The sequence below is a fragment of the Bactrocera neohumeralis genome, chromosome 4 (assembly GCF_024586455.1).
Source record: "Bactrocera neohumeralis isolate Rockhampton chromosome 4, APGP_CSIRO_Bneo_wtdbg2-racon-allhic-juicebox.fasta_v2, whole genome shotgun sequence".
Classification (NCBI taxonomy): domain Eukaryota; kingdom Metazoa; phylum Arthropoda; class Insecta; order Diptera; family Tephritidae; genus Bactrocera; species Bactrocera neohumeralis.
Genome location: NC_065921.1, coordinates 7,576,035 through 7,593,382, shown reverse-complemented (window position 1 = coordinate 7,593,382; position 17,348 = coordinate 7,576,035). Strand labels below are relative to the sequence as shown.

The 17,348-nt window shown below is 39.6% G+C and overlaps 1 protein-coding gene across 1 annotated transcript in view; it reads right to left on the bottom strand.

Annotated features, from left to right (window-relative positions):
- The window catches only part of LOC126756886 (uncharacterized), a 53,003-nt gene extending 43,404 nt beyond the window's left edge, over nucleotides 1–9,599 (bottom strand). The window contains exon 1 of the mRNA XM_050470376.1: nucleotides 7,696–9,599. Within this exon, the coding sequence (XP_050326333.1) occupies nucleotides 7,696–8,984 (1,289 nt within the window). The 5' untranslated portion in view covers nucleotides 8,985–9,599. The remainder of the gene's footprint in view (nucleotides 1–7,695) is intronic.
- Between the last annotated feature and the right edge of the window lie 7,749 nt (nucleotides 9,600–17,348).

Sequence of the window (17,348 nt, the reverse complement as noted above, 5' to 3'; positions counted from 1 at the left end):
ATACTTTGGAGACAACTAACGGGAGTTGGTTTATCTTAAAAGCATATGACTGTAATACTTTAATACTGGAATCGTCATAAACATATTTCTATGGAATATACAAATAGAAAAATCTTTAAGTAAAGCTGCAGCTGTTATTCATTCCCGGAAACAGAAAAATCTCTAAATAAAGTTCCAGCTGTTTCTCATTTACCGTTTTCCACCACTATTCGATATTATTTATCGATTAAATACTCTCTTAGAGCTTTCACATCAGGAAGAGTAAATACTCGTATTATGATAAATATTCTGAAAGCTCACGGATTTGGAAGTTTTGATGGAAGAAAGCTTAAAATTAACCAATTTTCAAAATAAAATAATTCAAGAAAAAGGTTTCGTCGTTCTCTGGCTAAGAGTACGTAACATTATATTGAGAAAGTGAACAGGTAACATAAAGGACATGCTTTTCGATCTTCTCTAACTACAACTGTGATCATCTAAAACTGAAACATGTCTAAATATCAACCTTAAAGAAGCATTATGCAAGATTACGAATATTTCTATCTCTTAAGCAGTGTAAGTTGTTTTAACAATATGTAGGAAATAGCGGAGACTCTATAAATTATATAATATATGTGACCTGTTCTACGGAATGGGACTTAGGTGCCAAAAAAAGGAGAACAATTAATGAGATATCGAGAAACTGACGATTATTTTTAACAGCTTTTCCCAGAAAACTACTTTTCGCACGTTAGCTCCCTTTTCGTAGACCAGGTCACATATATGTAAATGATCAGGGTGACGGACTGAGTCGAGTTAATCATTAATCTAACCAGCTGTGTATAGGTATACACGCCAAGTTGTTCTTTGGTGTTTGAAATATCGATCTGAAACTTCGCACACGTCCTTTCCTCCCCAAGAAGGTGCAAATTTGTCGGAATGGTCGATATAGTACCGCTGTACCATATAGCTGCCATACAAACATAACGATCAAAATCTTGTTCTTGTACTGAAGATATACGACTGCAACGACATTTATTGATAAAATACGAAAATACTTTTTCGACTACCCAATACTTTTATGAAATTGTCATAGATTATTATCCAAAGCAAGGGTACATAACTCGAAAAAATTATTCCGATCGGACTACTATAACATATAGCTGCCATACAAACTTGGCGATCAAAATCAAGTTCATGTATGGAAACGTCTTATATGTGAAATGTTATAGTCCATTGGGTGCAATCTAAGTTGTTGTTATTACTTTAATTGTAATGACTTAGAACAGGAAGGCAACCAACTAGCGCATATACACAGTACCTGCCTACATACATACATACATACATATTTAGCTAGGCACGTAGCAGGCCAAATTATAGCATTAAATTATTTTCTTCATATTATTGTTAGGAGGACTTTCAGATTCAGATTTAATCCAAAGTAGCTACCCAATTTCATGCCAAATTACAACCCACATACACAACGAAGACCAGCGCACACGCACGCACGTACTTATGTACATATATTTATATAATTGGGTCAATTACAACACTTAGTTGGCAGCCCAACGACACTAAGTACCATACAATTATCAACGTACATATCATTAAAGTAATTAATCGTGTTTTTTGTTATTATTGTGTACGCTCTAATTCACAATTCGCACTGCGGAGGCAGCGTCAGCGGCAAAGGCAGCTGCTGTTGCCGGTCGCTGGTGTTGTTGTTAGTGCTGCTTTTGACTGCATCTTTTAGTCAGCCCACCTCCACGCCCTGCCCTAGCATCTTGTGCAACGGCTGGCGGTGTGAAGTAGATTTATGCAAGGGCCACCCATTATGGCGGGCGCACGTACAGACGCGCGCATTAATTTCTGTTTCTGCTGCTGCTGCTTCAGTTTCTGTTGCTGCGTGTGTTTGTGTGTGTGTGAGTAAATGAACTGGTATACTCAAAGGAGTACACACGTTTTTAGCTGCAACATTGTCTGTGTCAAATACTAAAAAGCAGACATTTCAAAACTTTTTGGCAGCAGCGACATGCAAATGTTTGATGGCTGACGGCAGGAAGAGATAAAAATTAAGTAGCAGTAAAAACAGAAACAGAAAATACAAAAAGAAAACACACAGGCAAAATTATATAAATAAATTGCGGAGAAAAGTCTACAACGTGAAGTGCTATGACAACTAAGTAGCTGTGAAGGTATTACAAGGCACAAAAAAAATAAAAATAAAAAATGAAGAAAATAAAAAAATTAAGAAAATAGAAATAAAAAATGAGGAAAATACAAAAATGAAGAAAAAAAAAACAACGACAACTACAAATAGTTCGCGCTTTGTGTGTTACAAAAGTATAGCGACATTTGTGGAATTTCTATTGGCTTCGCCCGTCAGGCGCTATTTCCTCATAAGCCCGCGCACAGACACACACACACACACATAAGTCCATGGACAAAAGTGTGTATGCAAAGTCGCACGCCATACGCTTGGCAGTGAATACGCAACGACGCAAGCATATACTTATAAGTAAGTAAGTAAGTACGTAAGCATAGCAGCTTATGTCTGTCTGTCTGTCTAACTGCCAGCGCTGCGCCGAGAATGGCAAGGCAAGCGCAAAGTTTCTCGGTGAGAAAAGATGAAATAAAATAAAATAAAGTAGCATAAAATAATAGCAGCTACACAATACAATGAACATGGACGCATGTGTGCGTGTGTATATATATGCATGAGAGCGCGCTCAAAGGGACAAAAATAATAATGAAATGAAATTGTCGACAATGAAGCGCTATAAATGCGTTTCCTCGTCGCGCACGTTTAATATGCCACAAAAGCGTATTAAGGCAGCACTATTGAGCGGTGGCGGCGGCCTCAAGTGCGTGGCGACGCAGATTGCGGTAACGCGCGGAGACAATGAGTGCGGCAAGCGGCGAGCGAGCGACAATCACCAACTATTATACGCGCACATATTAAACAATACAATAATACCGAGAAGGCTCCACGTTAAGCTCCACTCAATGCTACTGTGTGTGCGTTGCAGCAACCAGCCCGCCACATTACTGCGCAACATTGTGACACATTTGTATGCATGTGCGTTGCATGCGTTAGCGTGACAAGATTTTCGGGCAATGATAAGTGAGCCAGCGCGGCAAGCACACCGCAACGTTGGCGGTGGGGATGCTACCGAAAAAAAACATGTACGCAGTGAAGAAGAATGCGCGCTGAAAAAATCGTAAAAGTTTGCCCGATCTTCTGTGCCGCTGCTGCTGCTGCAGGGTGCTCGAAGCTTTGCCGCAGCGCGCTTTTATGAGTGAATTTTTTCAACGTCAGTTTTTTTCTCCCTGTTTTCATTGCCCCCAAATGTTGTACACACTGCATACGCACACACATACATGAAAGCGCTTTGTGTACGCGCTTGTTTAAGTCATGCGGCTGTCTGCAAGTCGTCCACATACACACTCAAGCGCGCGCACACATGCCGCCCCGCGCCGCGCCTCGTTTACTTAGTCAAGCAGCCAGCCAAACCGGCAAGTAGTCAAGAGCAGCCCCATTCAGACATTCATCCGCTTGTCCGTCTGGCCTCTGGCTGTCCGTTCGTCCGTCTGTACGTCTGTCCATCCATCCCGCATCGTGATGGAGCATGCCAATTACAATTTTAAATGCGCCTGTCAAACTGAAACTTTTTCGTGAGATGCTTGATTTCATTTCCCGCTCCAAACAATATTTCTGATTTTTTCCGTTTTCGTTTTCGTTTTTGTTCTGGTTCTTTTGCTCCGCTCCACTTTTTTTTTCATTATGTATTTCATATGCATATGCTTGGCGTACGTTGGCTGGTGTCCGTTTGATTTTTCCCTCATTTTTTCTGTTTTTTTTTTTTTTTTGAGCGCATTTTTTCATTTCATTTCGGAATAGTTCTGCTTTTGTTTCATTTGTTACACGTATTCCGTCTGCTGGTGGGGTGGTTTTCGACATTTTGGATGACTGACTTTGATTTAGGAGCCACTTTAACTTCGCATCGCTGCGGTTCGAGTGGACTTTTGGCGCAGCCAGCAAACGGTAGTGGCACGAAACACAGCACAACCAAAACGCAGAACAAATAAAGAAACCAAAAACAACAACAAAAACTGGAGCAAGTAGTTGTAATGAATGGGAATGTATTGAAAAAGTTGTCGTCGCAATGATGAAGCCAAAAACAAATCATCATCAACGGAGCCACTGCTTGCTGTCCCGTCTCCGCCCTCGTCATATCACTTGCCAACATTGCTTTGGACGCGTGTGTGTGTTTGTGTGTGTGCTGCATGCAATAAAAACGCATGTTACAAGGACATCGTCCTTTGTTTTAAGCTCCGAAAATAGCAGCGCCGCCGCAAGCAACACTGTTCACACTTTGCGCCCGACTTGGCTGCGTTTGTGACAGGAATAAAAATGATGGAAATTTGTTGACGCTTTGCCGTGCGCCCCACAAATATCGATACACTTAAAGCGATAAATTTTCATTTGCTCGCAAAACACATAAATTGGAAACATGCATATGCATGTGTGTGTGTGTGAGTTCGAGTGTGTGCGTGTGTTTTGTTTGATTACTTAAATTATGTTGGTTAATGTTGGTATTGATTTGTGGATTTCGTGCGTGATAACTTGATTTTGTCGCACTGAATGTATGTGTGTGTGTTGTTTAAGGACACATTCCGTTGCAGCAGCACGATTTCTAAGCAAAAGGCGTAGTTGCGGTGGAGACAAGTTCTGTTTGGCTACAAATCCCACGCATATGTTGTTGAGAGCAGTGAAGTACACGTGACTTTAGAAACTTTTTATAGCTTCTGGGGATGCTGCGGAGATTAGAGGTTAGGCTACAGGTCATGCTGTGTCGGGACATAGTACTACATTAAATCAGCAGTGTTTTAAGGATTAACACGGGTGAATGACAGGCGTATTGATTTTGAAAACATAAATTGTTTGCTCCTTTCGTTGCATACTCAGCAATTGGAAAGCCTTAGCGACGTTAATTTTATGTTAAATGTTTTAACATAGATTATTAAGTTAATTACGGAAAAAATACAGGAACTGACGTTAACTACGGCTGCTCCGAAGCTATAATAGCCTTAAAAGCTGCTTTTCCTATAGTACAAAAGTGCATAAAAATATCTTTATAAATATTTTGATCTGTAAGCTTATATGACAGCTATATGCTATAGTTATTCGATCTGAACAATTTCTTCGCAGTTTGTAGTCTTGCCTTGGAAAATACTATGCGCCGAATTTTGGGAAGATATTTTGTCTAATAAAAAAGTTTTCCATTGAAAAACCTGATCGCTTTCGTTCAGTTTGTATGGCAGCTATATGCTATGGTGATCCGATCTCTGCGATATATTTGCATATTGTAACATTGCTTTGGACAACAATATATGCCAAATTTCATGAGGATATCTCGTCAAATAAAAAAGTTTTCCTTACAAGAATTTGAATTTGATCGTTCAGCTTGTATGGCAGCTATAACTATAGTGATCCGATCTGAACGATTTCTTTATATATGGTATCACTACTTTAGACAACCGATCCATGTCGAATTTCGTGAAGATAGATTTTCAAATAAAAAAGTTTCCCATACAAAAACATGATCGTGATCGTTCGGTTTTCCTTATGGCTTTATGCTGTAGTAATGTGCTCTGAACAACAACACATGCCTTTCATGAGGATGTCTCGGCAAATACAAAAGTTCTCCATACAAGGACTTGCTTTTTAACGGTCAGTATGTATGGCAACTATATGCTATAGTGGTCCGATATCGTCGGTTCCCACAAATGATCAGGATCTTGGGAGGAAAAGAACGTGCACAAATTCAGATCGATATCTCAAAAACTAAGTAAATAGTTCTCGCAAATACAGGTCGGGTAAAGGTCAGACAAACGGGCTTAGCTAAATCGGCTTAGCTCGTCATGCTGATCATTTATATACATACAATATATTTTAAAGGTGTTACAAATTTCATCTTATCAAACACTGTTCAGGAAATAAATAATGTTCTATATATATTATGTTCGACCGGAAGCAACACGTGTTTTAAGAAATGTCTTTGGATCCTAGACAAAGTCTGTATACTCCCAAGCGAGCTAATTCATTAAAAATATTGTTTTTCATGTTTTAGCTTTGATCCTTGGACTACTAACTATACATTTCGTGCTGAGAACACGCATTATGTGTTGGTATATCATTTAGTATTACTCCTTAAGTTGAAACGCGAAGAATATTATATATACAGTTCTTATTTTTATGCGAAAACACATTGAATTCATTCTTTGATGATCTTCATTACTCAAAAATTTCTACAATATCGGCCAAATATAAAACAGTTATCTTCATTTAATGAGCATATAAAATTTATTGCACTAAAAATCAACAAAATTGCAAAATTAACTCTAAATATTTAAATGTAGGAATTGAAATCACATTTAAAAATTGAGTAAATATTTGGCAACATTCGTTAGAAAATATATTTTTGATGACAAATTTAAATCCGATCCGTAGATCTAGCAAATAACCTGGAAAGCTTATTTGAAATAAAACATTTTTTGATGTTATTTTTCATTTCAGTTAAGCTTCCCAGTGTGTTCTTACCATGCAGAAGCATAAGAATTTAATAAAATTATGTGTTTTTAGGATAATCTGCAATCTTAGAAGAAAAGTTCAAAAGCTAAAAATAGGTTATTGTTATATAGCGCGAACTGAACCAAGAGGCATGTTCTAGCAGTTTCTTGGGTAGATTTTTTGTATATAGAGAGCAGTTGGAATCTATATGATGCGATCAAGCACTACTTGACGTTTGCAAAACAACAAAAACTAGATTAGAAGTGAGGTTACCTTGAGAATCATGCCTTGCTTGCGCATGCGCTCTCCATACTTTCAAAAATATCTAACTCTAACCTGTAAACTGCATTGCAAATTGCACAATTTATATTCGATCTTAGCAGAAAACAGCATTTTTTTTTTAATATTGGATAGTCGAAAAAGGCTTTTCGTATTTTGTCAATAGATCTCCAGTACTACCAATTACATTGTATCATACCATATAGTGTTAGAAAGGTGAGATTTAAAGCATCATTTAACCAAAAAAAATTGAATTCCGGGAAGTTGAAAAAAAGTTACAGCTGTGCAAAAATGAGTGAAAATAATGAAGAAATTCGTATTTTAACACAAAAAGAAAGTATGTATGCTTTAAAAGTATATTTTTCTGTAGCTAATGGCTTGTTCACTCTTTCTGTTACAAAAAATTATGACATGAAATGGCAACATGTCAAGTTTTTTAAGTTTTCCTTAATAAAAATACCGTTATGGCATTAACATGTTATGTTTTCAGTAAATGACATTTAATGTCATAATATAAACGTGACCTACTCTCTTTCGTGTATATGTCACTCTCCCGCATAAGTATGAGCTTTAAAAATGTGATGCTTAAAGCTGCATATTTACTTATGGGCTTTAAGCTGAAAAATGCGCATAAACTCACTGTGTGTCACCACACTTTCAATCAAGGCAGCGTCGGAATTACTCAACAACCAACACAGGCAAGCCGTAAACGCGCACATATACACTGCCTGTATACGAAAATATATTATGTATTGCTAATTAAATGTGTAAATGACTTTTATATACATTTATAGATGTATATACATATATATATATGTATGTATGTAGTTTTGTAAACGGCTAAGGTATTGCTTTTCACCCACCTGTGGTGCAGATGCCTGCCGAGATGCGCATATGGCGCCGTCGCCGTAGTTATCAGCTGATACGGCTGTTGTTGCAAGTATGCTGCCGCCGTTGCGGCATCCACAATCGGTGCATTCAAGAAGGGCGAACCAGCTGCCGCACTTGCAATCTGTCCCATTGCATTGGCAGCCGCCGTCATATTGCCATGATCCAGAAATATGGCCGCATATTGTGGTGGATAGGTGGCAGCAGCCGCCGCTGCCGCTGTGGCAGCACCCTGTGCCACATTCGCAGTCACATTCGCATTCCATTTCGCCTTGCTGCTCGATTTGTGCGACTTGCGCGTACGTGAGCGTTTGCTGGCACGCGACGATGAGTCACGCGAACAGGTGCTCGTGTTCAGCAGCTCGGCCAGTTCGGTTACACTAGCGTTATTGTTATTGTTGTTGTTGGTGGTGGTGTTTGTAGCGTTGGCGGCATTTGCTGCGCTCATCGGTGGCACTGGCGGCAATTGCAGTTGAGCGCGCGCGGCCGCCAGTTGGCATTGCTGGGCCATTGATGTGCCCATGCAACCACCAACGGCAGCAGCAGCGCCAACAACACCACCACCAGCGCCCACATACGCAGCGCCCACGCCGCCGCCAATACTGATACTACCGATTGAGGGCGGAAATTGGAGTTCGCTATAAATACTGGACTCGAGTATGTTGCTATCGGAGGTGCTGCGATTTAAGAGGAATTGCTCGAATTCGTCGTTCACCACAGCATCGGACGCCTCAACGGCATCCAGATCTACAACGCCATTCATCGTTGGGAAGGTGTTGGTGTTGTCGGTGGAGGAGAGCAGTGCGGTGCTTTCAATGGCGGAATCATCACAATTGCCGGTTGAATCGCCCATGTGAGCCTCTGTTTGCTGATATTGCTTCTGTGGTTGTTGTTGTTGCTGCTGCTGTTGTTGTTGGTGGTGTAGATTCTGATGGCTGTTGTAGCTGCCGTTGATTACAATCTCCGGTATGCTGGCAAACTGCCCTTCCGGCTGTTGGTAATAGCTGCTATTCCTATGACTACTAATGCTGTTGTTGCTGCTGCTGTAGCTCGTGTTGTAGTCGTAGACGGTACCCATGATTGTGCCGTTCTCAAAGACAACCGAGCCACTCGAAATGTTGTTGCTGGAAGCGGTGTTATTGTGATTTTTGTTGCTGGTATTTTTGTTGTCGGTGCTAGCACTGAAGCTGATGGTGGCTTTGGCGTTGGCGTTGGCAGTGGAAGTGATTTGATTTATGGGGGTGGCACTCCTGCTGGCTTCCATGTTGATAATGATTGCGTTTAGGTAATTTCTTTTGTTTATGTTGTTGTTGTTGTTTGTGTGTTTTTTTTATTGCAGCGGAGATTAGTTGCAATTTCTGGGCTTTTTGTGTGCTTAATGACTGCTTTAAGTGCGGAAATGTACGTTTTTACCGTTTGTGTAAGGAAATTATTTTTGGTATTTCTTGTTGTTGTTGTTGCCTACGAGGGTGCATGTGGTCAGCAGTGTTTTATGTTGGTCAGCTTCTGTACATTTTTCAACTTTAAATCAACTTTGGCACAATTTTTTTTCTAAATTTTTTTATTTTCAATAGCACTTTAATGATTTTTTTGTTTTTGTTGTCAATTTTAATATTTTCACTTTCACTACATTTATTATATACTATTTGTATGCATATCCTGCCGCGCGCAGGATTCCGGTGCTCCATTCATCAATTGCATATATTTCATGGGCGCTTCACTTTCTTCCCTTAATCACGTCGAGCGTTGTGTGTTTACGTTACGTGTATTTTACCCGCTATAACACGCACGCACACTCACACACACGAACATTCGTAAAATTTCGTACACACGTACGCACGCAAACACTTGCTGGCGATTTGACCGGTCTGTACCGCTTGGAGTGCCGCCAAAAACTGATTTGAAAAATTCAAATTTTTGTTTACGTCGTCGCACGCTTAGCCATAACCATAATGTAGCTCTTCACCACACTTTCGTGCTCTCATGAGAGTATGTGTATGTGAAGTAACAAATGTGTATCTGCTTGTTTGTTTGTTGGATTGCTTTTGCTTGCTTACTTGCAGCCCGGCTGGCTTGCCCGTCTTTTGTGTGTGTTTGTGAGAGCGCTTTAGGTATGAAAACAAACAACCACCAAAATCGTTCGTCCCTGCAGCACACTGCCGTTGCCGGCTCGTCAACAAATGCATTCTTCGTCCTCTGCCCGGCCGCGGCAATCAATATTGCCTTCGCCTACATTCCAATAAAGCAACGTTGAAAAAAGTCTATATGAATGATAGCACAGTAGAGCACGTAGAGTTGCCAACATCTTATGGGTGTTTGTTGTTTTCCAGTAAATTTCTCAGCGCGTTGCAAGTTTTGTAATTTTTAGGCTGTTTCTTTCAATGATTTCAAATGAATTCGAAATATAACGTTTTAATAATAATAATGACATAATTTTAGGCGCATCACCAAATTGCAGGTTACTTTGTCTTAAACGCGCTAGTTTTTGTGAATTTTTTCTGACGACACAAGTAAAATCTCTTTTTATGGTCGGGTGGAAGGGACACCTTTTCTACCTTGGTCTAGTTCGAGGCCGATCAAAAACCTCTGTCGTGCTGTGAGTCCGGCATTCGGCCGCAGTTCGACTCCACACTGTATTTAATATTTCTTTCTACCTGCCTTTAGGCTTAGACCAGAGCTACAACGAATTTTCCCTAAGGGCCAAACCCAATGAGCAGACTGTAGCGAACTCCAACGGCTGATGCCTCCTCGTGGTACCATAATACAGTCTCCGGTCAGACCATGTAGGTTTTGCTACTACCAGTTGTTCAACCATCAATGACTGGTGATATTTGTTGCTTGAACTTCAAATGTATTTTTATTAGAAGAAAACTCATTCAAAGTCTATAATATCAGTTCAAGCTGAGTATTAAGCACTATTTCTGACAAAGACTTTGCTGAAATTTCGAGGCAAGCCAAAAAATACTGACTTAGTGCATATTAGTCGTCTCTTACCTCAGGCATACCTTACCGCGGGTAAATTCTACCCCCTGCCCGCTGGGGTACCCAGAAGGAAACGTCGTGTACCCGATAAATGATTAACGTGACGTGCAGACTCAATTAAGCCATGTCTTTCCATCCGCCCGTCTCGCTGTATATACGCGCACTAGTCCCTCAGATGTTAAGATATCGGCCTGAAATTTTGTACACGTTTTTTTCTGGCCAAGAAGTTGCTCATTTGTCAAAACTGCCAATATCGGCCCACCCTCACATATAGTTGCCATACATAGTGACCAATGAAAATCAGACATTTGTATATGAGGAAGTGAAGCAAATGCGTCTGGTAGTGAACAATGACAAGACGAGATATCTCCTGTCATCAACCAAACAGTCGTCGCTCCCAAGTTACTGTTGACAGTCATAATCTCGAAGTCGTAGATAATTTCCTCTATCCAAGTATTGACCCCAAAATAACTCTTGCCAATAAGTCCTCTTTTGACGAACAAAGCTCATGCCAAGTCACTCATTACTCCCATCATGCTAATGAGTCGACGTTACGAGTTTTCGAGAGCAAGGTTCTGCGAAAGACTTATGGTCCTTTGCGTGTTGGCCATAGCGAATATCGCATTCGAGGGAACGATGAGCTGTATGAGATATACGACACATTGACATAATTCAGCGAATTAGAAGACAGTGGCTACGCTGGCTAAGTCATGTCGTCCGTATGAATAAAGACCAGCTCTGAAGGTATTCGACGCAATACCTGACGGCGGAAGCAGATGAAGGGGAATACTACCACTTCTTTTGGGAGATCAGGTGAAGAAGGACCTGGCTACACTTGGTATCTCGAATTGGCACCAAATTTCGAAGAGAATAAACGACTGGCGCGCTCTTGTTAACTCGGCATAACTGCGTAGCGGAGACGACAAATATGTACGTGGAATTTAAAAACTGTTAAAAAAATAAGTTATTTTTTCTGAAATGAAAATATAAACTTCTTTTTAGGAAGCTTTGGAATGGAATTATTTCCAGTTCCAGTGGAGCCTTTTAATCTAAAGTTATATAAAATTTCAAATTCCCTTCCACAAGCACACATGCGCCACCTTTGGCAACTCTACTATAAACAATGAAGTCAGGCACACAGATAATCGCACAGCGGCACACGTACATGCACTCGGCTATGGCCAAGCCAAACAGCAGTTTCTACACGTGCAACGGCGAGGCAATAAACATTCAGAGCATTTACTCTCCGTTCATATTGCCCTGCCGCCGTGCGCGCTGTATCTGTGTATTGTTGTTGTTATTGCATTGCTGTTATGCTATTACCTTATTGCTTTGTTGTGCTTCCTGAATCGGCCAGATCGTCCTGCGCGGCGCTTGTTCTTTCGCCTCCGCGCTGACTGCTTGGACGCTTCTGCCTCTTTTATGTTTGCCACTGCCTTTTGCGTGCAGGTTTTTATGGCTACATTTCCTTCGCAGCGTTGACTCCACACTCCCCATGCTGCTTTCGCTTGTTTACTATTTAACATTGCATTGCCAATGTTATTGTTGTTGCTGTCGTCTCTTATGGCTGTGGGTTCTGCTGGTTGTTTATGCTCTCGGCTTTGTTTACGTGCTTCTTTGCATTCACCTTTCGCATTGTTGTTGTTGCAAATTTATTTCTTATTTAAACAGTTTTAGTTTACTCACAAACTCCAGCGCTCTCGCTCTCTCTCTCGCCCGCTCTCTTGTAAACGGAGGCAAAGTCCTGCTCTCTGTCGTGTTGCCAATTGCCAATATTAGCCGGCGTTGCTGTTGGCGGCATGTGTGGGTGGTTGTGTTTGTGTGTGGGTGTGTGTGTGAGTATGTGTATCTTACATAGTATAAGCAATTTAGTAAATTCAGTTTGTAGGCTCGTCCTTCGTGTTTTGCTCTTTGGACTTTATTACAGTTTTTTGGTTTGTCTCCAACTTTTATTCGTGTAATAGTTCCTGCTGTTATTGTTTTCGATCCTTTATTGCCAAAAATGTCTTTGTAGTCGCAATGCCAATAAAACACAGTGGCGGTGTGTGGGAAGTAGAAGTCTCGAAGATTTGTTTGGGGGTACAATTGGTTTGGGTAAATTGTTTTCATTTGTATGGAAATGTGTTGGTAGCTGGTGAATGTTGGTTTTGAACCATAAATTTAGAACCTTGAATGGCACTATATATTTATTGTGTATAACCTTTTGCTTTTTCGAAAAAGATTCTGAGGTTCAATCAGATCAAAGAGGGCCATTCAAGTAATAAATTTGGTTAGCTTGACATGGAAACCAGAATGTTCTGGGATGAGATCGGAAAGTTGATCAATAATACTTTACATTCGTGGAAGTGGTTATTGAAAAACCAGTAGTGCTATTACAATACTATATTTGTACTAATGTTCTATGAAATTATTCTACCCAAACTAATTTCATTATACTTAAATCTCACCCAAACTAAGTCTGGTCACCTTTTAGATGACGCGGTCAAATTACAAGTCTAACGGAATCCCTATTATTTACGTGAATACGATGTGTCATCCTACATGGTTTATTTTATTGGGAGTCTCTTGATTTGTACGTATTCCGGTCTCAGTCATTTGTCGTCGCAATTAATTTCTTACTTGCGAGCAAGTTTCTAAAATAAAAATTAATGGGGGGTACAATATGTTGGACAACCTTAACTAAAATACTTCAAATTGAAAAGCTTAAGCTATATTATATGTAATAGCGACAAATGTATTTCAAAGTGTGAACAAAAGATAATCGCAGACAAAGTATCCACGTTTTTCTGGATCGGATCTACACATTCTCATATGCCATTTTTAGTCAAGTAGATATCTTAATAAACTTTGTTTGGGGTTTGGTGATCACTTGTTCAAAGAAAAGTATTTTGCTTCCTGCTCAGGTAGTCTGCCTACAAATCCCACTTCGACCGATACCTTATTATTTAAATAGCTTAAGGGATTACAGGGGTTTACGGGTTTAGTTTTTTATTGGCTTATAAAATTCTATAACAACTCCAGAATATTATCCTAAGTTTTCAAATTGATCCGAGTAATACTTTCAGAGATACAGCCTCAGGAACTTGGCCGCTCGAGGCTAGCTAAGCTAAGTGCGCCGTCTTTAAGGGCGTTTTTCTCGAAACCGTGTGTTTGAAGTTGGTTGGCAAGATTTCATGAGAACTACTTAACCGATCTTCGTGAAATTTTACACAGGCCTTCGAGATACAATTTTTAAATGCTTGAACGAAGGATTTTTTATTTTTTCGATTAGAACTATTTGGAAAAAGCGAAAAATTCAATAAAAATAAGGTTTTAACTGAAACACGTCCTTTTTTATTTTAGATGACTCTGTAAGGAATTATCCTGCCATAGCGGGTGCATCTTTTCTATGAAAGGTCATCGGAAATGGCGTCACAATGGCCGAGTTCAAAACATTTTTTTCCAAAAATTTCAGTTTTTCTCTGTAAATAGTGTATGTTTGTAACAATAAAAAAATTTAATAAAATATTTCATCTTTTATTTGAGAAAAAATGCTTGAAAAATACCGTTTTTTTACCCGAGGATACCCACGTGACCTCTTAAAAAGTATCGCAAGCCACCTCAAGACCTAATGCGACCCCAATCTCTAGAAAAGCGAACAAAAACAAGAAACTAATACAATTTCATTCACACATGTGCGGTAAGTGGAACGCCCCTGCTTCAGCAATTTACCTTAAAGTGCTTTTATCGCTTCGATATTCGCTTGCCTCTCTCACTCTCAATTTCCGTGCACGCACACACTCACAAACAAACATGCAAACAAGCTGAAAGGAAATAATATTTTCAATAGCATAACAAATAGAAAATCTTTACAAGTTGGAAAATGGAGCAAAGTTAAAAATCGAGAAAAACAATTTTGAGAACACATATTGAGAAAGAGAGTGTGAGAGAGTGCAAGGAGAAACTGGCAAAGAAAACAAAGCGACAGATGCAAATGTAAATGCACAGAGGGATTAGGAAACTAACAAAATTGTGATTGCTGTCGGTGATAAAACAAACAACCGAGAAGCTAAAGGAAAAATAACAACAAAAACAATGCAACAACATGTTGTTTATGCTTCGAATGCATTGATTGCCATGCAAACGTGCGTATTGCCACATTGTTGTTGTAGTAATAGTTAATATTGCTGTATTTGTTGAGTAGGTGCTATTGTTGTTGTTGGTGGGCACGTTGCCGCTGCTGCATTTTTTCCACAACACACGAAGCCAAACAAAATCCCGATGCAACTGCAATGGCAACAACAACAACAGTGGAAACGACAACAACAACAACAGTGGAGACAACAACATCAATATTTACAACAACAACACATACAACAACTGCATAAAGCGGTGTAGGAAACTATTGAAGCATTTTACGAAAGTAAAAGCAATAACAACAACAACAACCTGCTAGCTTACAATCAATAACAACAAGCTGCAGTGGAGCGGCAAAAGCGGAGTAAAAAAAGAAAACTGCCTGAAAAAATTCTCGTGCAGCAGCGGCTATGCATTTGGTATCTATGAGATATGGTACACGCGGTCAATGCAGCCATACAAAGTACTAGCTGCGTGGTGCTATATGGCTGTTGTTGTTGTTGTCTTTGTTAGTTTTGCTTTTGATGTTATTTTCAGTGCAGCACTGCACTATAAGTGCATACGTTGTGCTCGCTTTGTTGTTGTTTGTTCTGGTTTGCTGTTCTTTTTTGTTGGGCACAACATTCTTTTTTCATTATAGATTTTCTTTGTATGCACGTTTTGGGTTGGCAGCGAGATGGCTCGGTGTTTGGTATGTAAATTATGCTAAAGGCGTCGAATATCGAGTGATCTTCTGCTTCGCTGCACACAAGCTGGAAAATCACCGCCGTACGCATACACACCCTGTAAGAAATCGTTCGTTTAGCTGTTTGAGGAGTTTTCTTTCTTCGTAGACATACATTGTGGGGAACTCGTATCTTTTCGATATCTTCAAAGACACTGTGAAATCACAAATGAAAAATGTGTGGAATCAGATAATGTCCACGCCCATTTCCCCATGAAAATGCGTTAACTCACTGGCGCTTAAGGGATTTTAGGGATTCGGTATCAGAATTAGACAAAGAGCGTCTCTACATTAGATATATAATATTATCTTAACATCTTCATGTTACTCTCAGTGGACGAAATCGGACTTCAAACACGCCTACTTTCCATATACAAAGCAAACACAATTAAATACCATGCACCTCGATCTGGCCGACCTATCGTTGAAAAAGTCGATGAAATTATGGAAAAGATTGACTATAAAATCGCTAAGGATCATCCAACCGTTTTGAACCATTTAAAAAAGGCTGGCTACAAAAAGAAGATCGATGTTTGGGTAACACATGAATTGTCTGTGAAAAATTTAATGTACCAAATTAACCTCTGCGATTCTTTGCTGAATCGAAATGAGTTCGAACCAATAATGTCCGAAAAAGATCATGGTCCAAGCGTGGTGAAGCTCAACAAATGGTCGCAGAACCAGGATTGACGCCTCGAAAGGTTATGCTGAGTGTTTGATGGTATACGTATTGGAAAACTCATGGTCGAACGATTGATTCTACATTTTACTGCCAACAACTGTTTTGATTAAAGCAAGCAATCGAAAAAACCGGCCAGAACTGAACAACAGAAAGGGCTTCGCCCTTCATCAAGACAACGCTGGACCACACACATCTTTGATGACTCCACAAAAACTGGGAGAGCTTGGCTGGGAAGTTTTGATGCTTCCATCATATAGCTCCGACCTTGCACAATCGGACTACCATTTGTTTCGGTTAATGCAGAACTCCCTTAATGTAGTAAAGTTGGCTTCAAGATAAGCCTGTGAAAATTACTTGTCGCAGTTTTATATGGCGGAAATATTTCTAATAATAAGTAATTTCTTACTTCCGATGGAATTTATATCATATGTGTTATGTCGGTCAATATCTGAGGTATCTTAAGAATACTCAGATCATCGTTTTATAGTTATAATATGTTTTGATGTATCAGTGATTAACCCGTAATGTCCATATGCGATATTTGATATCAAAATTCAATCTGCACCACTGAAAACAGAAACACTCTAATTCCAATGAATTTTCCTACACGGCACTCAGTTTCTAAAGTTAATTTTCTTACAACGTCTACGAGTACATTTTTATTCATTCATGCATGTCCGCTTGCACATATCCAGATAAATATGTCCAAAGTATGTGTGTTACGTTGCTAAGCGAGTACTTTCCCAGATTGGCTGGAAAAATGTTTACGCTGTTTGTACTGTACGTGCATAAATACATACAAACAATAATGTTTAGATCCATCTCTAACCAAGGAAGCAAACACACATGTTTTTGATTGAGTCGCATCATGGCGCAGAGATCGATCTTCGAGATTGCAGCTCTTGTCAATTGAATGACAAATGCTTCAAATGTGTGAAAAATGCATGCATCATTGAAGTAGTTGCTTTTTTCTAAGAGTTTATTAAAACAGCTCTGTAAACGCTGAGGGTCACATCGCAATAACCTCTTTGTGTGGGGAAAGTGCGATTTCTCATATGTATGTACTTGTTAAAATTAATGATCGATGGAGAGACAAATTTCATTTATATGTTTATGTGAAAATT